The following is a 25,401-nucleotide window of genomic DNA, read 5'->3' as shown; positions in this document are numbered from 1 at the left end:
AGATAGAATCTCCCGACAAAGGCTTCTCTGACGAAGAAAGCGTGAGTAGCAGGGAAGAGGGGAGTTTGGCAGACAGCCCAGGAGATCAATCATCCTTATCATCCCTGGATTCCGAACAAGAACTTATGATGGACCCACGCATGCGTAGAGTGATGCATAGGAGAGAACAACTGAAGGATTATTACAGGAGATAAGTGAGGCCACCTGTGGTTGGGTGAGGCTGCTGCAATTAGTGCTACAGATAAATAGAGCAGCGTGCTGGTTTAGCCTTGTGGAAGTTTATCTGATTCATAGTTTCGTCAAGATCGTGGTTTTGCTGTTTCCCTGTTCAAGACTGTGTGTGGACTTTCTGGACTTTGGAATTGGACTCAATCTCCCAGTTACTGGGTGAGAAATTGGATTGCATTTAACCTGTGCCTTGTGTGTACCAGAAAATCCTTGTGACATTTAAAAAGGGAGTTTTTTATGCTTTTCTGTTGATAAAGAATTTTGGTTTTCCTTCTATCGTGTGGTTTGTGTCTTTTTGGACTAATTACCCTGTAATTACAGGCGGTTCGGACATGCTGGCAGAATAAGACTAATGCTAGAATTGAAATAAATAACTTTTTTTTAAAAAGAAACTGAGTTCTAGTCCTGACTCAAGTACAAAGCCAGCTGGATGGCCTTGGGCCCTAAGAAGGAAGTAGTGGCAAACCAAATTCTAAAATCTTGCCAAAAAATCTGCCAAAACCAGTCCATGCAGAAATCAAGAGTCAGCACTAATTCAAAGGCACCCAACAAACCACATCACTGACATAAAAGATGAATTCATAATTAAATAAAGTTTGTTAGGCAAGCTGCACTGTGCATTCTGAATCTCCATCCCTTCAATGTTTGTGGTAGAATGAAGGAAACAGACGAAACTGATAGTTTCCACGATAATCAAATTACCAAACTATCAAATATCATGTCTGTTACAGATATTGTATAACCAATTACTTTGATCACAATGAGGCACATTATTGATTTCATTAGAAGTGTATAGACAGAAGTTATTTGAAGGGATTCAAACTCTATGGGAATTGAACTCCTGGATCTTTGCACCTAAATGACTATTCAATTGATCAGCTAAATGAGCTATCCATATCCTGGAACTTAGCAGCAGCAACATATAATATCTGTCTCTTTGGACAGTATGAGGAAAGGTGGATTGTATATACAGTAGCATTCTGATAGCTGCATATACAAGCAATTTAAGTGGTTGCAGCAAGCTACTAAACTTCCTTGATATGTTCTCATGAGCCAGAACAAAATACAGTTGAAATGTTACAAAAGCTAGGCACTATTATACAGCAATGCTTCTTTGCTAAAATAAGTCTTCATGTAACATTTGCTCAAAGATCTTTTAATAAATCTTAAAACAAATGCAGGACAGTCATACAAAGAGTTGGTATCAAACATGTTAAATTTTAAGTGAATAAATACTCACAGCTGGTCCCTGTGGCTGTGGTGGCATTCCTGGTCTAACACCAAGTAATCCAAGAGGGCCTGGAGGACCATGAGGATATCCTCCATCAGGTATTCTACGACGATCGTCCCAGTGATGCTGCTCATCTTCCATCCTCCTCCAGTACATGTCTTCCTCATAGCGTCTGAAGTATACAAACAAAATGGCAATATATCAACTGTACATGAGTGTGAGTGTGTGTGTATATACACCTAACTATGAAGGATTATTTCCTTTTGAAAAGAAGAGATTCTTATCAGTTCAATATGTATGGTCCTTTAAGAACTCCTTCACCAAACAAAATATATATGTTCAAATGAGTATAAATCATGATAATCTAGCTGGGATATTACCTCATTTCCATTCTCCATCGTTCTTCCTCTTCACGCCTTCTCCAATATTCTTCTTTCTGCATTTGTTTTCTCATCTTTTCTTCTTGTATTTTTCTTGCCCGGATGCTAGGTTTCACTTCTACTTGTAAGTCTGGATTTACTTTTTTCTGTTTTAAATGTGAAAAAATTGAATACATTTATCTAAGACTATATTGTGCATAGAGTGATAGATACCTACTTTTGTGGCTTTAGAGTAAAATAAAAACCTTATTCTATATAGCGCAATATGCCATATTTTGAATGTACAGTGTTACCTCTACTTAAGAATGCCTCTACTTAAAAACTTTTCTAGATAAGAACCAGGTGTTCAAGATTTTTTGCCTCTTCTTAAGAACCATTTTCTACTTAAGGACTCGGGCAAGGAAAAATTTCCCAGGAAATTTGAGAGCAGCCCGGCCAGTTTCCTGCCATTCCCCCTGGGTTTCTCTCTCTGGTGCAGTGTATGGGAGGCGTGTGCTCCTCCTTGCCGCCTAAAAGACCCTCTTTTTTTTTTAAGCCTTAAAGTTTTGGATTTTTTTTTATTCCCCTCACCTCACCTTCTTCCTTCAGCAGTGACTGATCTCCTCCTCCTCTTACTCTTCCCTCTCCCACCCAAATTCTGAGCTTTTATTTCTTTCCTAATGAGTTTGCACATATTATTTGCTTTTACATTGATTCCTATGGGAAAATTGCTTCTGCTTAAGAACGTTTCTACTTAAGAACCTGGTCACGGAACAAATTAAGTTCTTAAGTAGAGGTATCACTGTACTTCATTAAAATAATCCCACTCAAAATATTCTAATGCAGCCATTTTGTTTTAAGTTATATGTTTTAGTGTTTTGTTCTGAGTATGCCCTAGAATGAAGAGCTTATATATTAAAAATAAAAATATTTCTAAGAAATTAGCAATAAAGAATGTTTAGAATTATTTTTGAATGAATTACATTTCACAAATAATTTCTTCTTACATGTTGCCCACCTTCCTATCTTTCATAATTATTGATCTTTCACTGTAATAGTCTTCTTTTGTTAAAAGGTAAAAACTGAATATACAACAGTTTGTAATGATAGCTAGTATTCGAAACAAAGGATGCTATTTCAAGCTGCTGAAGTTTATTAGTCTATTGTAAGAAGTCTTACAATATGCAGCAAAACATATTTTCAATACATGTGCATATGTTCTGAAAACATAATACAAATAATATTTATTACTTAAGGAATCTCCATAACAGACAAAATTAGAACTTCACCTTATATTGTAACCGATGCCGCCTTCCTTTTAAATGCATCTCCTTAGCATTAGGATCATTAAAGCTGCATTCACAAAGCTTGCAATGGAAACGAATCACTTTCCCCTCATCATTCCGAACCTTTGCAAAAAAGAAAATGTGGTTATCAGTTACAGCTACTTCTTATCATCTGATAAGCCTGTTCAAGGTAACAATTGACTTCAAGGGCCCCTTACTAGCCCAGAAGGGAGAAATCTATCAACACAAAATTGTCTTCCTCTGCAAAATACAAAAGCATTTCTGCTTTTTAAATCAGCCTGTTTAATAATATACATTAATCTTCAGTCTGCAGAATTATATAGGCCCAGTAGGGCTTTCCAGGTAAGGGAATTTGACTCCTCTAAGATGTTATAGATTTTGTTCCTTTTTAAAGCGGAATTCAATGTAAATTATCCAGTCATCCTTTCAAGTAATATAGAAATAACACAATTCAGTTTGGTTTTTTTATTCCTAACAACAGAGGCACTATAACTTATGTTAACTCATTTCTGCCAATACAACTTTGAAATGATGGCACAGTTATTTAGGAAACCTAAACGGCAAACTAGTTTCTTATTCAATTATACTAGACAAATACAAATGCAGCACAGTAATATTTCTGACTCATTTATGTAAAATGCAACTATTACCACAAATGTGAACCATATGAAAATATTACTGTATCTGTCCAATTTAAGAACAAGTATCTATTACTAGACTGTCTAACATTGCATCATTTTTCAATTTTAAAAGTTGAAAACTCTACCATATTTCAGTATATACCATGTTTCCATGAAAAGAAGACCCGGTCTTGTTATCTTTTGATGCCCAAAAAATAGCTACCCAGGTCTGCAGATCTGCTAGGGCTTCTTTTGGGGGGAGATCTATTACTGGCTCATCTTGTGGCAACAGCACTGACAGCCCCAGCCCCACCCTAGCTTAATTTTTATCCATGTGCCTCCCCCCCCCCACATCCTCCTGGGGTGGGCAGGGTCTCAATTAGGACTCATTTTGTGGGTAGGACTTAATTTTAGTGCACGTGTTCAAAAACATGATAGGGTGGGTCATATTTTTGGGGAAACATGGTATGCCAATACATGTTGCCTTGCATATAAATACCGATTATTTAATTTTGAAGAATGCCCCATGTCTTAAAACATTAAATTGCTAAGAATTCTTTTCTCAAATGCCAAACAGCATTGCAACTAATTGTTATGAAATTAGATCCAAATAAGTAGGTGGAATTTAAGTAACCATCAACATCTTTAAATACTATGATTCTGTAATTTCAATTCTGCAAATTTTAACACATTTATGTTACCTAATATTTGTTTAGCTTATGCTATGTGATATATCTGGATTCAGTTTTTACAATATTACCTCTTCTACATAGTCATGACCAACAGGTTGGACCTCGCTTTGCAAAGCAGCAAGAGCTGTAGAAGTTACAGGTTCAGCAGAGGGATCTGGTTTAGCATCCTGCATTTGTACTGTGGCAATAGGGGTAGTCTTGATATTTTCTACAGCTTTCATTTCATCCGCTTTGCTTCCTGTTGTCTGTAATTTATTGCCACCTAATATAAAATAGTATTAAAGAAAAATGGCCATCACCTACAATAATAATTAATAATAATAATAATAATAATAATAATAATAATAATAATAATAATAATAATTTATTAGATTTGTATGCCGCCCCTCTCCAAAAACTCCTTCCCACGGTGCTTGTTTGGTTGGGCTGCCCTGTAACACTGAAACTTACATTCTGGTTGTTCATTCTTAACTTATTTTCTGCTTTTATATATTTATTGCAAATTATTTGGAAACTAAGAAGTCATATATTTAAAAAATATAAAAAATAAATAAATAAGTTGTCCAAACATCATTTACATCCACGTTAACTGCTGAAAATCTGCTGCCCAAATGACACACATGGAAAGCTACTCTGGAATCTCTTTCCCTGGCTGAGGATTATAACACAGTTCTCATCAGTTCTATAGACTGAACAGCCTTCTGAAATGTATAGCTTTATAAAATTCCACATTGGCTGTGGAGTTTTGAGGAAATCTACAAATAAGAGATGTAGATGAATAATTAAACCCCAAACAGTTCTACGGGGGTTTATCAGGACCTTGGAGAGCTCACTGCAGATTGTAGAGGCTGGTTCAACCTTCAAGGAGAGCAGTTACAAAGAGGACTAAGTGATCTTTCAGCTCTATTGCTAATTACAAATTGTAAACTAAACAAGACTATACTAAGACATTTTAAGAAGCTGTAGAAAGATCAACTTCTAAGGCTATTAAATCTGACATTTAATTAACATTTCAACACTTAATTAGCAATTTTGAAAATTATCAAGATTTCTGGAAAAGGTATGAATGTAAAATATCTCCAATTAAAAAACCTCATTCAAAAATCCAGTCACTAGCAGTTGAAAACATAAACGAACTGTCTGCCTATTTAATTGTCCGATTCTCAGAGGCTGCTTGGATGTCCTTTCATGATTTTTCAAAAGTGGTTTACCATTGCCTCCTTCCCAAGACTGAGAAAGTGCCTAGTCCAGGGCCACCTAGCTTGTTTATGCCCAAAACGGGACTAGAACTCATGATCTCTGTTTCTAGCCTGCTACCTTAACTCCCCTAACGCCAAATTGGCTCTCATGTAAAATGTAGTGCAGTTTTATACCGTGTTTCCCTGAAAATAAGACAGGGCCTTATATATTTTTAAACCACAAAATATGGCTGGTCTTATTATTTGGGGGTGGGGGTTATTATTTTGGGGTAGGCGGCAAGCGTGAGACTAATGTCACTGCCTCCTCCCCTTCTTGGTGCTGCCTGAGCGGCTGGCCCGCCATCGGCTCATGGAGCAGGACTCTGCAAGGCTTCTTGTGCCATTGAATGCCACAAGCTTCACCATACAGCACAACAGTTTGGGGGGGCTTATTCAGTGCATGCACTGAAAAGCCTTATTGGCCTTATTATGGGGACATAATTTTCAGGGAAACACCGTTGTTACATATAAATGAATAAATGAATTTTTATAAATTTAACAATAAAGATCTCTATACTTGCCAACAAAGTTAATTTTGGGTGTAGATATCTTTTTTAGAGCAATGTTAGGTGGGACTATTGTAGCTTTGTTGTTTGATGATGTACTAAGTAGTACATTGGCAGAAGGAGTAAGAATTTTTACTGCCAACGATGTAACCGAAGAATTCACAGTGTTGCTGTTAGTTGCAATATTTGAAGATACAGCTGCCGGCTTAGATGATGATGTTGCCGATGTAGCTTGGGTGACAAGATTTGGTTCAGTTGAAGGAATGGGTTTGCCAAGTTTAGTATGCAGCTTAACCACCTAGAACCAGTAACAAAAATAGTTAATATACTATTTACCAGAAATTATAAACATGCATTGCTTGTAGAATAGATTTATATTGCTAAATATGTAAAGTTGATTTTAAAAGAATTAACAAGGGGAAAGGCCTACCTTTTGGTGTTTAGCTCCACGAATATGAGCAGCATAAGCATCAGCTCCTGTGCAGGACACATCACAGAGCTCACAACGCAACTGGTTTTGAGTCCCACGAGAAGAAGCACTGTTACTGGTGGTATTCTGAGAAACTTTCAATGCGGCTTCTTTTTTTTTATGCTTCTGACCCTCCAAATGTTCTTTATAAGTCTAAAATATAAAACAAAAGAGATTAGTATATTTGTAATATTACTCCACGGTTTATATAAACAAGACGAGATATATATTTATTTATTTATTTATTCATTCATTCATTCATTCGATTTGTATGCTTCTCCTCTCCGAGGACTCGGGGTGGCTCACAACATATCAAAGCAATATACAATATACATATCTAAAAAAATCCAATTAACATAGCTAAAAACTTTAAAAACTCTAATAACATTTAAAATCATTCAATCCCATTCGCACAGCAACACTTGCCGGCCAGGGGGCTAGAGTCTAATGGCCCCAAGCCTGGTGGCACAGATAGGTCTTTAAATTTTTATGGAAGGCAAGAAGGGTGGGGGCAGTGCGAATCTCTGTGGAGAGCTGATTTCAGAGGGTTGGGGCCCCCACAGAGAAGGCTCTTCCCCTAGGTCCCGCCAAACGACATTCCCATTCGCACATACTACACTCATCGGCCAGGGGGCTAGGGTCTAATGGCCCCAAGCCTAGTGGGACAGATAGGTCTTTAAATTTTCATGGAAGGCGAGAAGGGTGGAAGCAGTGCGAATCTTTGTGGAGAGTTGAGTTCAGAGGGCCGGGCCCCCCACAGAGAAGGCTCTTTCCCTAGGTCCTGCCAAACGACATTGTCTAATTGACGGGACCTGGAGAAGGTCAACTCTGTGGGACCTAACCGGTCGATGGGACTCATGCGGCAGGTAATCTGGTCTGATGCCATATTTATTTATTTATTTATTTGTACTTATATGCTGCTCTTCTCCGAAGACTCAGGGTGGCTCACAACATATAAAAGCAATACAAAAAACAATTCTAAAGTCCAATTATAAAACTAATCTAAAAAATCCAAGCCATAAAACCATATAACCACACTCATTCACGTCACAGTCATACTAATGGCTGGAATGGAGTGTTACAGCTCAACGACTCTTAGGTTTGAAAGGGTACAGATTTTGAATAATTATTTTGTGACTTTTAATGTCCAAACCTGCTGAAACGTTTTAAAAAGAATTATTACTGTTCATGTAATTTCATTAGTTTGGGTTAGCAGTTTAGAAAATGTAATAGCAGGAACTTTCATCTTGTACCATATGTAGACACCCAATCACTTAATGGCAACTTTAGCAATTATTATTGTGAGAATGTGCCTATCCTAATCTTCAGAATGACAAAATTTGACTCTTAATAACCTATAAGATATTTGAATGTAGTAAAACAGATTGTATATAACTATAAAAAAATATGAGCATAGACGCAAAAGCCAGTTTGATGTAGCAAAGGCAGTAGGCTAGAAACTAGGAAACTCTAAGTTCTAGTTAAGCACAACGCCAGCTAGGTGACCTGGGCCAGCCATTTTCTCCCAGCTCTAGGAAGGAGGCAAGGACAAACCAATTCTGAAAAACCTTGTCAAGAAAAAACTGTAGGGGTTTGTCTGAGAATCAGACATGACTAAATAGAGATGCATCCTATGAGAAGTTTGAAAGACTCCTGCACCTACTTTGCATGAACACTTGGATGGGCTTGGATGCTTGTCTATTATAGAAAAAGCTCCGTCATGCGAATTCCAGTCTTTCTGTTTCTTATTGTGGAAGAGGGCATCTGATAGTAAAATATACCAGAATAATGCCACTAGAATACACCCATTCAATTAGAATCACTGAATGCAGACTGACTTCAGGTCTATAGAAAGAAAATCTCTGCCTACAATTACATCCTCCCCAAATAATATGAAATTTTCTATCTGTTGATTAGGAGTACAAAAGATTATAAAGTCTGCAGGTGGGTTCAGTCGGCTCTCCTTCTTTTCTAGGGAGGGAAAGCTGATCAATAGATAGATCAACGAAGCCGAAATACACATCCTTTAAGATGGGAAATGGTCCATAAGTTATCAGCTTTTAAAAAGTTTAAAATACACCGAAGGGAAGAGCCATGCTTTGATAAACAACTCACATAAATTTTCTGAATGGCATATATATGGATATTTATGGAAGCAAATTACAGATGCAGAAACCAAGCAGTTCTCTCTTTGATGGCATTCCACAAAGGAATATAATATTTACACAAAACCTTGGTTTAGGCCATAACAATTTGTTGTTCTCTGGGCAATTACAAAGACAATTGGTAGAAATCTTAATCTCTGTAGGTGGCATGTAAATAATTTGGAGCACATGCTGTATGTGGAGGTTTCCCTTTTATTCCTAATCTCTAGTGGCAAAAAGGACAATGGAAAGCATGATGCAAGATATATATGACCATTTATGCTCATGGTTTCCTATGCATTATTTATAAGTCCTTTCTCTTAATTTCAGTTTCCATTAGGTGTGCTCCAATGCCTCTTTAAGCTGGTTCTTCTGTGATTTACAAGCGGAGTGCATGTTTCAGGTTTTTTTTAAGTTAGTTATGTCCTAGTTGCAATATCCAAGAAATTCTGTTCTAGCAAGAAATTAGATACAATTTAAGCTATAAAGAACACAGCTTTGGCCGGTTTATCTTCTCTTGTTTCCTTCAGTTCTGAAATATAGACTAGAGAAGCTGCTTTGATCAAGACACAGTGTCTGGGAACCTATCAAAACTATAATCCTGCAGTACTTTGTCATGCAGTGAAACCAGAGTTTAGTCTAAGTTTTAATAACAGATTTGCTTAAGCAAAGCATTCCAGAATAGTGTATTATGTTCTGTATTTCAACAAGTCCCGTGGTGTAGATGGAGCAAGCTTGATGAAATTGTTCAGAATCTGAGCAAGGCCTTGAATACAATTACTATTTGTATTAAAGAGAAACATTGTAATTTATTGCAACTGCAAGAGCCCTGAGGGTTGTAGCTTCTTAAATCTCCTTGAATAAGTCCAATTTAATACCTGTGGTCCAGCACAGCTGATCTTACAAACATCACAATAGTGGATCTGTGGTGGTTTAGGAGGCTGTTTTGGTTTCAGTTGTTTATTTTGGAATGGTGTCTTTTTAGTAAAGGTGGTCCCCGTCCAGGCAGCTGTTGCAGCCGCAGCTGCGGCTGCTGCTGCTACTTGTTTTTGCTGCTGTTGCTGTTGTTGATAGTAAGATGATGCAGCTGAATACACAGCAGCTTCATAACCCGAATAAGATGTACCTTTTAAAAACAGAAAATTCAGGTCACATTTATGAGGGATACAACCCACAATTCATCTTTTAAGGAGGGTTTTTAGCATTAACATAGCATTTGTTTCATCTTTAAAAGAGAGTTTCAATATTAACATAGTACACAATAAATTAGTAATTTACTTATAAAATCTGTAAGCCACATGACTCTCAATGACATTGGAACACTCATAACAATTAAGACAAGAGGAATAACTATTTTAAAAAAGTAATACAACAAACTACTTTACAATCTACTTTATCTCAGTGCAGAAAGGAGTAATTTGTAGTTTTTAAAGATCAATAACCTATAATATCAAATCAATAACATCTACAGCCTAATAACATCCATAGCATCAGTTGTTGCCCTTAATCTGAAATCTTCCAAATATATAGACTTAATTTCTTTGAATTTTTCCGACACTTCTAAGAAAACCGAGTTCACACAAAACCTAATCTACATGACTAGACAATTTATTTATGCTCTGAGCTATGGAAAGGGTAGCGCTGAAGGATTAAAAATTAAGATTTTTCTATTCCATCCATATATTAACCTTCTATTATCCTGTTTCCAGAACTATTTTGTTCAGGAATCACTACACTACCAAATAATTCCACAAAGCCCACCTCTCTATTATGAAACCCAAATAATATGAAATAATTGGCTACCTTAAGAAATAATCTAATTTGCACGATTCTGATGATTTATAAAATAATTTGCACCTTATAATATACAGTATTGAATATATATATTTATCTAAGACATTTTTCATCATTATGTGCACCACTATAACTTTTAATAGATATGCATACAAGTGGTGGCTTGCTCCCGGTTCTGACTAGTTCTTAGAACCAGTAGCAGAGGTACCTGGGATGCTTCTGTGAATGTGCAGAACTGAGTGTAAATCGATGGCGATCTAATTTACAACCCATCACTGATGCATGTCATATCTGCTATGGATTAACCTAAGCCGATCTGAATTTGGCTTCTTGTTTTTACCAAGTCATATCAGGGCCAAAACTAATCTAAAAGCTACAATCCCATAGTTATCTCAAAGGAGGCCCTGACACAATCCAACTAGCTCTTAGTAAATATGCACAGGATTAATCTGTACAGCATATAAAGTAAACATTTCAATGTAATTTGAACGTAAAATCTAATTTTTCTACAATAAGTCAGATATGTTAATGCAATATTTTTGAATAAATAAGTTTGACTCTATTATATACACAGGACAAATCATTTCTGTCCTTAGGCATTATCAGAGGTGTTATTCAGCAGGTTCTGACCAATTCTGGAGAATCAGTAGCCGAAATTTTGAGTAGTCAGGAGAAATGGTAAATACCTCCTCTGACTGGCCCTCCCCCCATCTATTTTCTGCTTCCCGAGTACCAACTAATCAAGAGGAAATGGGGATTTTGCAGTAATCTTCCCCTGGAGTGGGGAGGGAATGGATTTTACAGTATCCTTCCCCTGCAATGCCCACAAAGCCATGCCTACAGAACGGGTAGTAAAAAAAAATCAAATCTCACTACTGGGCATTACTCACCGGAATACGTAACTGCTGTTGTACTATATGTGGCACTTTGGGTATATGAGGGAACCACAGTTGCTGCAGCAGCAACTGGTTGCACAGTGGAAGATACCGGATATATAGAGAACGTAGTAGTAGCTGGACTCGGAGTGGCTGGTTTTATGGCTGTTACCTGTCGGGTTTGCTGGGCTTGAGTGTACTGAGTAGCTCCTTGGCTGTAACCAGCCTTTGGAGCTAAATAAAAGCAAAAAAAAGTTATATATTAAAATCAAGAATTCTTCAAACTGTAATACTAATTTTTTTCCCCTTTTATTACTAATATAAAAATAAGAGTACAAATCCTATATTTAGGTTCCATAAATATGTATTTTATAACATTCAGAACACCTTTCAGAAAATGAAACCCACCAGCACAAGGTAGCACAGGTATAATTGCAGAAAAAGCTAGTGTCCTGTGGTTTAAAAGATTACATGGCTGAAGATTTTATTGTACTTGTCAATCAGATCGCAAAATGTGTAAGACAATATAACGTTTGTAACTAGTATTTTTAAATATCTTACTTAATAGTCAAGCTATTTGCAGTAACATTTTTTCTTTAGCAAGGCATATAATTTGATTGATTATACCAGCGATGGTGAACTGAAAAGCCGAAAAGTGTTGGCATATGTGTGCGGGTGCCCACATTCATAATTCAATGCCTTGGGAGGGTGAAAACAGTTTCCCACGCTCCCTGGAAGCTGCAAACAGCCTGTTTCCCAACTTCTGGTGGATCCAGTAGGTTTATGTTACGCCTTCCCCCATCCCCAGAGGCTCTCTGGAAGCCAAAAACATCCTCCAAGAGCGTCTATGCGAGCCAAAAATCTGTAGACCAACACACACATGCACGTTGGAGCTGAGCTAGGGCAACAACTCATGTGCCAGCAAATATGACTCCACATGCCACCTGTGGCACCCGTGCCATAGGTTTGCCATCACTGGATTATACTGATTTAAGATGAGGATCACAAACTAGTTATATTAATAAACCTGAAACCTACTGGAAATTATCAGCACAACACTACATTAATAAAAATATCACCTAAAAATTATTGAATGAAATACCTTGGTCACAGCGTATTTTAAATTCAGGTGTCAATTAACAAACTGCTAACTATTCAGCACCCAAACATGAATATATGAATAATTATACACTTTTCTCCATATGCATTCTGCTTAAGGAAGTTACAAGCCTTCTTAATTTATGGAAATTTTAAAGTAGTAAAAAGTGGTCTAGGACTGTGCAGTCAAACTGCTCTTTCTATGAATGAGGAAGGCATAAACTTTGGTTCCGAGAATCTTTAGATTTTTAAAAATGCAAATGTAACTCTAATGTGATTGCTACCATTTCAGCCACATCACATTTTTCAGCACTATGGAAAATGAAACTACCAGATACAACAGTGCAAATATCCCCTCGGTTGCTTCTACCAAACAATGCCATCTGATGGAACCCAGGAAGAATCCTTACTCCTTCACAGTTCCCACCTAGCGGAACAGCTTACTGAGATTTAGATGATGCTGAACCTACTGGCCTTTTGTAAGATTCTTAAAATCTGGCTGCTCACTGGGCACTAGGAGTGTGTTAAACAAGCCCATTTCTAAAGGAGGAGGATAGCATATTGCTAATTTTATTGCTCCTTTGACATGTATTTTTAGTGATTGGTTTTATTTTGTTTGTACATGGCTCAGAGTCATCATGAGCTATAAGGCAATACAGGATTAAAAAATAAATGAAGTAATAACTGAACTACTAAAACTACTATTATTAGAGACAGGATGGCACAGTGGTTAGAATGCAGTATTGCAGGCTAATTCTGTTGGCTGCCAGCAATTAGATTCTCAGCAGAATCTAATATGAGACAATATGATGATTCTGTAAACCTCTTAGGAAGGCTGCAAAACATTGTGAAGTCTAAGTGCTATTGCTATTTATCATATTTGTCAAGGCTACCCAATTCCCAAAAACTCTAAGTGCTTACAAAGTATCAAATGTATCATAACAGCAGTTAAAAATATAACAAAAACAAGCATAATACCCAGAAAAGCCAACAATATAATATATATTTTTTTAAAACAACAACAAAGGCTTCACAGGTGTTTTAACCACAGACTTGTGCCCAAGCAGGGCAAAGAAAGAATTAGACTCATTTACAAATCCCTGCAATAAACTATTAATATGGTTTTGAGAATGTATAACTTTAAAATTATAAGATTAAAAAAAAAGATTTGAAACTTACCTGTTTGATAGTAAGATTCAGCCACAGAAGGCTGTGGTTGGGCAGCTGCCGCCACTGCAGTTGCAGTTGGCTGCTGATAATATTGCTTGCTGTCATAAGCTACAGCTGGAGCAGTAGATCTAACATAGGAATAGGAATCCTGAAGGAATACATGGGGAAAAAAATAAGACCCTGTATACGGATTTCAGTTGCAACTGCCATAATGGAATTTACACAAGGGAATCTTTGCAGGCTGATGTGCTTCCTAAAAAAATTCTTCTAAGGTTTGTGAAACTCTCCTAAAACTTTCCAGAACAGGAAGTTTTCTCTTTTGGAATGAACTTTCAATCCAAGACTAAATTTTGTACTTCTTCTCTCTCAATTATTTTCCAACGCATTTTTATGCTTTTTAAAAACAAGAGTAAATCATTGTTTAAGGATTATCCAGAGGAAAGGAAAAAAAATTCCTTGCATAAAATTAAATTATATTAATTATCCTAGGATTTAAGCTATGGATTAGTAATGAATCATTTTGATTTTTAAAATCAAGATCTGGTAATGATAAAATTTGATATAATATCAAAACCATTCAAAATTAATTCTCATTAAAACTGCTTAATATCCAATCCTTTAATATTTTGAGCTACAAATTGAAATTAGTACAAGTTTTGAAGGATATGATCAAGCCTATTTCAAGAATTAGATGTACTCTACAAAAAGTCATTTTCTCTGCTATGAAGTGTATATGTTCAAAAAAGATAATCTGAGGTTTATGCTTTCTAGTTACTTATTTAGAAATGTACTATATGCAAATTCCCAGGCATACCTATTTTACATATTTAGCCATTAAATTAAAAAAAGATCTGAGGCTGAGAACTGGCACAAATTATATTGGATTCAATATAATCAATCAATGTGAAATCTGTTCCATGTATCTTTTCATGATTTTTCATTATACATCCAAAGAAAAAACAGAGCTTCTCATTTTATTCCATACTTATCCAATTATCATTTTTAATAAAGAAAAACTGCTTTGATGTATATATTACACTAAGCCATGATATACTGTTTGGGCTTTGCACATTTTATGAATTTACCAACTGAAATTATGAAACAAGTACTATAGTTTAATATGAAGAATAAATACAATTCTTGGTTAAAGATCAATCAGAAGTCAGGACACCTGGCTATACAGATAGGCATCCAATCAGTTCCTACTTCAGAAGTCTATGGTCTGCATAATAGATCATCTTGCTTGTAAAAATTGCAGCCGTAATTGCTGGTTAAAACATCAGGAAATGTATTGTCCAGTGGTCCCCAACTTTTTAGACCTCAGGGATCACCAAGATCATACTTTTAAATTGTTATATTAAATAGGTGCGTTTTATATTAATAAAATGGAAGTTATCTGATCATTATTTTACAAATGCATTTCTTTTTTAAAAAAAATCATATTAGTGGTCTGTGGGACTTAAAATTATGTATTAGGGTCCATGGGATTTAAAATTATGACCTTGGTGGTCCCTGAGATCCAAAAGGTTGGGGACCCCTGGTCTAGGCTATAGTCACTAAACTCTGAAGCCAAATACTGCCCCAAATAGGTACCAGCATGAAAGCCAATATAAGTAAATTCTTGGTTATTCAATAAATCATGGTTAAAAATTGAACTGCATCATTAATGAATGATATTTTATCCATATATATTTACCTGGTAGTTCTGTGTAGTGACTGGTGGAGGCGGTGGAGGCGCTTCCTGCTGTCTCTGTGTGTAACCATAATCAGTTGCTGTATGAGCTGTAGGGTATCCTCCATAGGCTGCAGCTGTTGCAGCGGCTGCAACGGCCACTGGAGCAGGCCTGGCTACTGCAACTGTTGCTGCTGCTGGAGCATAGGCTGCAGTAACTGTGTGGGCAGCTACAGGAGCCTGATGAACAGTATAACTTGCAACTGTAGTTGGATGGGAATAAGCTACACCTGAAGCCGGCTGTTGGCTGTAATAGGAAGAGGCCAAAAGGAATCACTATGTAGCAATGGAAGCTAATACTCAGCAAATATGTTCTTAAATTGTTTAAGTCTACATTAATCTGAGAAAGGTTAAAGTGAATTAAACATTCAGTATTATAGATCTACTGTACCTAACAAAGTACATATTGATATCATGAGCATCCATTAGTGAAAGTCTATCTACCAAAGGAACTGATTCATAGTTATTCTTTAAAATTAGCTAAAATTAGCTTCAAATTCAATTTGAATTTGAGAGGCAAAAGTTCTAAAGATTCAATTTATCAGGTGGAACCCACATAAATTAAATTTTATTACATTTTTTGAATAAGGCTTAATTTTATAGCCTCTAAAAAGCAGTTACATACAATAAATTCGTACTATACACCAATAACATCAAATTCATAATTTTCTTTTATAAGGTTGAAGAATGCAGCTTTCAAAAGGATTGAATGAAATACAATGGACAAACCTCACAGAATCATATAGCTGAAAGGGACATATATTTCAGACAAGCATGAAATTCATGCAGTGTTGCAATTAATTCATTTTAACTGGGTAAATGATCAGGTATTTTGAGAATCATACAGCCTCCTACATCTAATAATAAATGTACAACAAATAATTCTGCACATAGGAACCTCCTCTTAATTTTTGCATACAATTTGGTGGTTTGGATTTGTTTAATAATATAACTAAGAATTAACTTTTCAGTTCCAAGAACAAAATATTTATTTCCCTCTCAACAAACTTGGGAACTCTGAATAGCAATTTACAAGAACTATACAATATAAATTCATTTAACTTTTTAATCTCAATCTACGTCATATTAGAGAAACATAATCAAATGTGTACTAAGATTCTGACTACATATCAAAATACTGTACAGTTAGGTTATTATGCTGAATCACCTAATCTTGATTCACAGAATATATTTATGTTCCTTTTACAGTATTTAAGCATAATATGTATAATACCCAAAGGAATTCAGTAAGAGTATTTGAAGGGTTTTATTTAGTAAAAAATAAATTTTGTTATAGCACAGAATGAGTAGCCTTAGTACTGTTTTTTCTCTCTAAGGCAGGTATGATTCTGTTACCATTTTTGTTTTAGCAAATCTGTTCCCCTTGCTTCTGCAACATTCATGCAGAGCCAGTGATCGAATTTGCAAGATCTTTCACTCTGAAATTCTTAAAACTCTAAGAACTTTTACCAGTATTACCACTATATTATTTAGAATTCATTATTTCACTTACACTTTATCTTCCTGATTTACTACCATGGGGTATATTGGCCATGGGCTATTTATGTGTAATAAATATTTTTATTTAATTATTCATTTTACTAAATTTATTAGGGCTACCCATTCCAAACAACTCTGCTTCTGTACTCTTGTATTAAAGTATTCAGGAAGAATACAACAATAACTAAAATAACTTCCTGCATTATTTGGATCCTAATACATTTTACATTTTGAGTTCTTGTAGGAAAAATAAAGTACTACAGTATATGTAATGTAGTAACAAGAACAGTAACAAATTTAAAGCAACAATAAATCTATCTACCAAACAGGGAATTTTTTAAAAAACATCTAACATATTTCTTAAGTCTTTGAAAATCTGCTTAATTATCTTTCCCATCCACCCACAGGCAGCAGAGATGGAATGAGGGTTTGTTGTACAATGGCTAGTGCACTGTATCACAATGAAGAAAGAATGTAAAAGCAAACAAACAAGCCAATTGTGGGATCACAGGACCTTGAATCTTCCCCTTTTCCTTTAGCTAACACAAAACATAAGAATGAATTGTTATATAATGCAAAATGTTCTGTGTGGGAGTAAGTAGGCTCTAAAACATTTTTTCTTCAGAGAAAGGTTCCTGTCAAACATTCAAACTCTCCCTCCAGCAGCCATTTTATATTACCCCAAAAAGGCTGCCTACTGAAAGTATTCCTACTGTGGTATAATTGCATTAAGAACTGTCACCTAAATAAATTTTTCTAGGGTTTCTAAGTAAGGTAAGTCTGAGAAATTCAAATTATAACCTGTGAGAAACAAAAAAATCCCCCTCAATCAAAATCAATAATTCTTTTCTATGCAGTTCAAAATTCAGAATATATAAAGCTGTCCTTGACAAGTGAAAGCAAGCAGAATCACAGTCATTGATAATGCAACTGTTAAGCGAAATACTTGTATAACAACTTCCCTCAAGGGACACAATTCCAGCTCTTCCAGTTACAGTTGTTAAGTGACAAAACAAAAGAGCTGCCTGCATTTCTTTTTGTCTTGCCTATAGGCAGGCTGCAGAAATGAAGCTCAAATCTTCAGGGGCCAAGCTTTATTTCTTCAGGCCTTTGAAGGACTTCCCCTTACCACCTTGTGCAGAGAAGAACTCCTTTGAGGGGTTGCAGAGACAGGGCTTTGACCCACGGGACACGATCTGTTTCTGCAATCCTTCTGAAAAGTTCCTTTCCCTTCTCTATATGAAAGAGAACTTGTCTACTGGGTTGGACAAATAATGTTGAAATTGCAAAAATACAAGGTTTTTTTCTCCAGCTCAACATATAGGGTCCTTTCCATACATATCCAACCCCCCTCACCATGCATGGAGGGGAGGAGAAATTCTTCAGCAAGCAGCAGCTACTTCCAGCCTTTCTTGCCAGCTTTCCCATTGACTTTCTGAGGAAGCCAGCAGAGAAGACTGAAATCGCAATCACAAGATTGTGAGTCGCTTGGCAACTGATTGGAAGTGCAAATAGTTTGCCAAGCACCTGGTTCCTGATCACATGACCACAATGGGGAGGGGATCAATGCAATGTTTTATGTCACATGCTTTGTTTTTTACATTGTAAATTTGAATGATCATTAAATGCCTGGTTGTAAGTGAAGGACTATAACGAAAAATTGAGTTGATTAAACTCTCAACATAATAGAATTACATGACAAGGAGAATCTATTAACAATAGCAATTTTCTAATAATTATGGAACTAGAAAAAGAATTTTAGGTTTGTACATTAATAAATGAAACCTGCATTGGGAAGTTTTGCCTACTTGAAAATCCAATTTTTAATTTAATGATTGGAAAAAATATCCACGGGATTCTTATACGTGGAACAGAATGTTCATGTACAGTACTCTAAAATTTAAATCTTCAATTCCTACAGAATTTTAAATAACCTTTTTCCTTTACTGTGATAGAAACGAGAAACCAGATCAAAGGAAGTTTACTGAAAATTTTCCATATTATTTTTCAGAAACACAAAGGCAACATTTCGATTTTAATGCCAAGATTGAAAGACATGTGCAGAATGTTCCTTAAATACAGAACATTTTCATTCTCTTTTCCAAAGCCTTTTAGAAGTCTATGAAAAGCAAAATGGAAATCAAACAAAAATCCAAGATCTGTTTTTGGTTAGTTTGAATTCAATAATAGGCTATACAGTAATTATGACTAATGAATACCAGCCAAGAAAGATATATTGCTCAATATTTGCAATTTGCTCCTGCTGCCACTTGAAGCAGCTAAGCCAAAAAGGTAATTATCAAGTAACTTTACCTCCAAATATAAATTTCTAGTTTGTCACTTTGCAGCAAGCCAAGAATCATAACTCAAGATAAATCCCAATTTGCTAAGTGAGCAATAAACCAAGAAAATAGTTATAAAACCAAAAGAAACATATTAACTTTTTGTTTATTTTAATTAAATTATTCCTAGTTATTTTAATGTTGATAATTAGAACAAGCAACCAAAAGAAATTACAATGATTAACACATTTATTGCTAATTAGGAAAGGATTATTTTACTGCACAATCAACAATCCTAGAGGGGTTGGGAGTGGGAGGCACTGTTCTTCAGTGGTTCTCCTCATACCTCTCTGGTCAGTCGCAGTCGGTGTTAGTAGGGGGTCAGAGGTCGACCTCTAGGTCTCTCCCTTGTGGGGTGCCTCAGGGGTCGGTCCTCTCCCCCCTGCTATTTAATATCTACATGAAACCGCTAGGTGAGATCATCCAAGGGCATGGGGTGAGGTATCATCAATACGCCAATGATACTCAGCTCTACATCTCCACCCCTTGTCCAGCCAACGAAGCAGTGGAAGTGATGGGTCGGTGCCTGGAGGATGTTAGGGCCTGGCTGAGTGTCAACAAGCTCAAACTCAACCCAGACAAGACGGAGTGGCTATGGATTTTACCTCCCAAGGACAACTCCATCTGTCCGTCCATTACCCTGGGGGGAGAATCACTGGCCCCCTCGGAGAAGGTTCGCAACTTGGGCATCCTCCTTGATCCACAGCTCACATTAGAGAAACATCTTTCAGCTGTGGCGAGGGGGACGTTTGCCCAGGTTCGCCTTGTGCACCAGTTGCGACCCTACTTGGACCGGGAGTCACTGCTCACGGTCACTCATGCCCTCATCACCTCGAGGCTTGACTACTGTAACGCTCTCTACATGGGGCTACCTTTGAAAAATGTTCGGAAACTTCAGATCGTGCAGAATGCAGCTGTGAGAGCAATCATGGGCTTTCCTAAATATGCCCATGTTACACCAACACTCCGCAGTCTGCATTGGTTGCCGATCAGTTTCCGGTCACAATTCAAAGTATTGGTTATGACCTATAAAGCCCTTCATGGCACCGGACCAGATTACCTCAGGGACCGCCTTCTGCTGCACGAATCCCAGCGACCAGTTAGGTCCCACAGAGTGGATCTTCTCCGGGTCCCGTCAACTAAGCAATGTCGCCTGGCAGGACCCAGGGAAGAGCCTTCTCTGTGACGGCCCCGGCCCTCTGGAACCAACTCCCCCCAGAGATTAGAACTGCCCCCACCCTCCTTGCCTTTTGTAAACAACTTAAAACCCACCTCTGCCGCCAGGCATGGGGGAATTGAGATCCTCTTTCCCCCTAGGCCTTTACAATTCTAATCATGGTATGTATGTATATATGTTTGGTTTTTATATTAATAGATTTTTAATCATCAATACCAAACTACTATTGTACACTGTTTTATTGTCGCTGTTAGTCGCCCCGAGTCTCTGGAGAGGGGCGGCATACAAATCCAATAAATAAATAAATAAATGAATAAATAAATACTCTGCGTAAACAAAAACCGTATTCAGGTTCAGATTATTTTTAGCTAAAAACATACTTTTAGTACAATCTGAAGTGAAACAGATAGAGTAAAAAGATAAAAGTACGCAAATAAATAAAATGTGTTTACTGTAAATATTCCCAGAATCAACTGTTAAATACTATTTAATATTTTCAATTCTAATATCTTAGATGTAAAAGTGTTATACTTCTAAAATCAATAAAACAAAAAAGTTAAAAAAAACTTACAAGGCAATTTCCTTTAATTTACCCTAAATTCAAATTTTAAAGAATATTCAAATGTACATGAAGAAAACTTCATGAACTACCCAACTACAACTTAAAATCATGATACTTCCATCTGAGTTCGTGGTCCAAAATTTTCCTAATAAAATGCCCTATTTCTTAAGCACAGGAGAGAGACTGACCACCAAATTGCATGTTGAGGATTATTTAGATACTTTTCTTTTACTGTGGATAACAGATTTTAATATATTTATTTATTCATGATTAGAGTTGGAAGAGACCTTGCAGGTCATCTAGTCCAACCCCCTACTGGTGTAGGAGACCCTACATCACATTAGTCCAATAGCAGTCCAGTCTTTTCTTGAAGATCACTAGCGTTGGAGCATTGTTCCACTGATTGATCACTCTCAGTCAGAAAGTTCCTCCTTATTTCCAGGTTGAATCTCTCCTTAGACAGCTTCTAACTGTTACTCCTTGTCTGGCTCTTTGGTGCTTTGGAAAATAATGTGTTCCAATCCTCCATGTGGCAGCCTCTCAGGTATTTGTAGACTGCTCTTATGTCCCCTCTAGACCTCCTCTTTGCCAGACTATCCATGCCCAATTCCTGCAACCTTTCCTCGTATGTTTTAGTTTCTAGTCCCTTTATCATTCTGGTTGCTCTCTTCTGCACTTTTTCTAGTGTATCAATGTCTCTTTTGTAGTGTGGTGACCAAAACTGAATGCAGTACTCTAGGTGTGGTCTAACTAGGGCATTATAGAGGTATTAGCACCTCCCTTGTCTTAATAAAAATATTAAGGATACAAGCAACAAGATACAATCATAAGTGGGAGGAGATGGGTGATAGGAATGAGGAAAAAAACTAATAGTTATAGTAATACAGCCTTAGTGAATAGTTTGACAGTGGTAATTTTATAATTTATAAGACCAGCATTTATTTTATTTTATTTATTGGGAAGGGGGATGAACTTGCTGAAAATTAATTGAGCATAGGCATGGATGGACTACCTTTCAAAAGTACAGAACTATGGTTTTGCATTGTATTTTTCCTGGAAGGTATGAGAAAATGTGATTTTATACCTTGCTCAGGATTGAACTGTGGAGTCTTTAGTGTTTTTGGAGCTTGGTTGTTTTTCCATGTAGACCTTTCATTACCTAGCTAAACAACATCTTCAGAACTACAAGCTGGGATTTGCTCCATTTATATAAAGTAGCTCGCCCTGTGTCAGTGATGGCGGAGGTGTTGTTTTCTCCTTGGTTAATTCCTCAATTATTTACCGCTTGACGGCCTGAGGTGGTAGCTCCAAGGACTTCCAAATTTCAATTTTAGTATTCATGGTGAGAATTCATTTTTATTTTTAGAATCGTTCCCCGGTCACTTGCTAGTATTATTTTATTTATTCATTTAATTTATCAAACATGTATAGGACAGTAGTTTGTATAAACACAAGTAAAAAGTAATGATAAAAGAGGACAATAGGACAGGGATAGTAGGCACAATGATACCTTTATGCACGTCCCTTACAGACCTCTTAGAAATGGGGAGAGCTTTATTATATTAAAGGGGATCCCACACAAATAAATCAGGAAAGCCACTTAAGGTGTACAGTAATCCCTCGTTTTTCTCAGGGGATGCGTTCCAAGACCACCCATGCAAAATGAATTTCCGTGAAGTAGAGGATAGTTTTTTATGTATTTAACGAGTATTTGGACTTTTAAAACCCACCCTTTGCATTAAACAGTCATTCTATAATGTTTCTCAGCTGGAACTACATGTGATATCCTACCAGTTTCTTTAATAGAATACAGTAGTGCTGTAGAAGAATTTTAAGAATTTTTAATGGATAAAAATCTTCAATGGATTTAATGGATTTAAGCCCCCTATGAAAACCCATGAAGTAGCGAATCCGCAGAAGATGAACCGTGAAATAGCGAGGGATTACTGTACACCAAAATGGCACAGAGGACCCTGACTTTCAAATGAGAAGAAATGCACTTTGGGAGAACTTGGGCCAAAAGCCCCCTCGGGTCGCCATTCATGGGAATGACTGGTTTTTAGTTTTAGATTATATATTTATATATTATATATTTAATTAATTGGATCTGAAATGTTATGTATTGTTTTATTATATCTTGTGAGCCGACCCGATCGGAGAGGGGTGGCATAAAAGTCCAATCAATCAATCAATCAATCAATCAATCAATCAATGTCAAATAAATAAATTTAAAGCTGCCCGAGGGCTCCAAGGGATGTGGGATTGAGCGACGGAGAACCCCTCGGCTGCTGTGTTGCCTTCCCTGCTCACGGCCCCCGTTGAGGGACGGCTGAATGAGAGCGGGGGTGACTGATTAACGGTTCCCCAAATCCTGAGGTAAATTGAAGGAGGGAAGGGGGAGGAAGTTCGACCGGCTCCGAAACACCGGCGAAGACGACCGGCCGCGCGAGACGACTGAGGCAAGGCCGCCCCTCTAGGCGCCTGCGCCTTCCGCGCGGCCCTCCGCGCGCCCAGCACCAATAACCCCCCTCCCCGCGAGGCTGCGGGGGGGGGAGAGGCGGGGGCAAGGCGCCCCCCCCCCCCAAACAAGCCTCCCTCCACAGACCGAAGCGCCTTCTTTACCTATATTGAGCGGCGGCCCCGGTGTGGGTGAATCCGAAATAGTTGCCGGTGGCCATTTTGGCATCTTCCCCCAGCCGGCTGGGCACTGCAAGCGACGACATGGCGTTGGCAGGACGAGGAGAGAAAAGAGGGGAAAAAAGGCCTCGTTAGAGAGAAAAATACCCTGAGGCGACGCGAACCCCCCACTTCTCTTCTCTCAGAACCACCCCCCCTCGCACGGGTTTCCCCTCCCCCCTCCCTGGCTTGTCCAAGGCCGTTACTACTTACCATAGGTGAAAGAGACTACCGGGCATATGGGAATCATGGAGCCGGGCTGACCGAAATGGCGGCGGGGGGGAGGGGGGGTTTGAAAACGGTCTCGGTCTCTCAGGCGCAGTCTTTGGCCGTCGAGCGCGATCGCTAAGCCGCCTCGCCGGTACCCGTTCGCACCATCCACCGACGCGGTTTCCAACTGCGATGGGAAGGAACCAGGCCTCGCCGCAGCGCATGCGCCGCTCGGGACGGGCCAGAAAAGACCGGCGGGAAATGTAGTTCGTCTGCCGGGTTACTTACGCGCTGGGTCGTGGAGGCGTGAAGCCACCTGGGAAATGTATTTTTTTCCATTAGGCGTAATGACCGCCTCCGCATCCAAGCGGATGATCAGAATAAAAATCACTTGTGGATATTATTTATTTGTCAAACAAGCATAAGATAGTAGTAGTTTGTATAAACAGAATATAAATAAAAAGTAACGATAAAAGAGGATAAAAAAAGATAAAAAATCCCCAAATCTTCAACCTTACATTATCTACAATAGACCTCTCCCCTTTTCTAAGAGGTTTGTAACAGGCGTGCATAAGTGCACCTTAAAAACATAGAAACATAGATTGACAGCAGAAAAAGACCTCATGGTCCATCTAGTCTGCCCTTATACTATTTCCTGTATTTTATCTTAGGATGGATATATGTTTATCCCAGGCATGTTTCAATTCAGTTCCTGTGGAACTGGAAGTTTGTTCCTAGGATCTACTACTCTTTCAGTAAAATTCGCACCTACCGTTGTGCCTATCGTCCCTATCCTAATGTCTTTTTATCTTTTCGAACTCTCCTTTATACTTATGTTAAACGTATTACAATACAATACTATGTTTGTATGACAAATAAATAAATAGAATAAATAAATAAACTATAGGACAGGGACGGTAGGCAAAATGGTGCGCTTTTGCACGCCCCTTACAGACCTCTTAGGAATGGGGTGAGGTCAACTGTAGACAGTCTAAGGTTAAAGTTTTGGGGGTTTGGAGAAGAAACTACAGAGTCAAATAGTGCATTCCAAGTATAGATCACTGTATTGCTTAAGTCATATTTTCTGCAGTCGAATTTGGAGCGGTTTACATGAAGTTTGAATCTATTCCCTGCTTGTCTATTGCTGCGGTTGAAGGTTCACACATTTTATTAAGTTATAGCTTGTTGAAACATGGTTGATTAAAAATGACTCCGTTCGTTAACGCATTAAATGATTGCTTATATAAGAATGATGACGTTCTTGCAACATTCTAAGCTTCAAGCCAACCACAATAAATAAGTTTGGAGGGGAATAACGTACTGTACAATAAATTTATATACAGCATTCCTTGCACCAAATTGGGACTTTATTATTAATTTATACAGGATTCTGAAAACAGTTGCTCTTAATCTGTGATGAGCATCCTTCCAGTAGCAGGAAGTTCACACTTCACATTCAGGATTGTAAGGG

At 37.6% G+C, this 25,401-nt stretch overlaps 1 protein-coding gene and 1 non-coding gene across 2 annotated transcripts in view; both read right to left on the bottom strand.

Moving 5' to 3' along the window:
- ZFR (zinc finger RNA binding protein) overlaps positions 1-24,229 on the bottom strand; it is a 43,918-nt gene extending 19,689 nt beyond the window's left edge. The window contains exons 1-12 of the mRNA XM_070743481.1: positions 23,934-24,229; positions 23,667-23,751; positions 15,428-15,710; positions 13,741-13,879; positions 11,479-11,697; positions 9,673-9,920; positions 6,612-6,803; positions 6,197-6,479; positions 4,506-4,699; positions 3,108-3,227; positions 1,840-1,985; positions 1,469-1,631 (exon numbers count right to left, since the gene is read on the bottom strand). Of these exons, the coding sequence (XP_070599582.1) occupies positions 1,469-1,631; positions 1,840-1,985; positions 3,108-3,227; positions 4,506-4,699; positions 6,197-6,479; positions 6,612-6,803; positions 9,673-9,920; positions 11,479-11,697; positions 13,741-13,879; positions 15,428-15,710; positions 23,667-23,751; positions 23,934-23,970 (2,109 nt within the window). The 5' untranslated portion in view covers positions 23,971-24,229. The remainder of the gene's footprint in view (positions 1-1,468; positions 1,632-1,839; positions 1,986-3,107; positions 3,228-4,505; positions 4,700-6,196; positions 6,480-6,611; positions 6,804-9,672; positions 9,921-11,478; positions 11,698-13,740; positions 13,880-15,427; positions 15,711-23,666; positions 23,752-23,933) is intronic.
- Positions 16,750-16,891, bottom strand: LOC139163329 (small nucleolar RNA SNORA66). The gene has a single exon (XR_011558479.1). It is a non-coding gene; the product is annotated as a small nucleolar RNA SNORA66 (small nucleolar RNA).
- Positions 24,230-25,401: the final 1,172 nt, after the last annotated feature.

Source organism: Erythrolamprus reginae, chromosome 2 (genome assembly GCF_031021105.1).
Source record: "Erythrolamprus reginae isolate rEryReg1 chromosome 2, rEryReg1.hap1, whole genome shotgun sequence".
In the NCBI taxonomy this organism is placed as follows: domain Eukaryota; kingdom Metazoa; phylum Chordata; class Lepidosauria; order Squamata; family Dipsadidae; genus Erythrolamprus; species Erythrolamprus reginae.
This window is presented reverse-complemented; position numbering and strand designations above follow the sequence as displayed.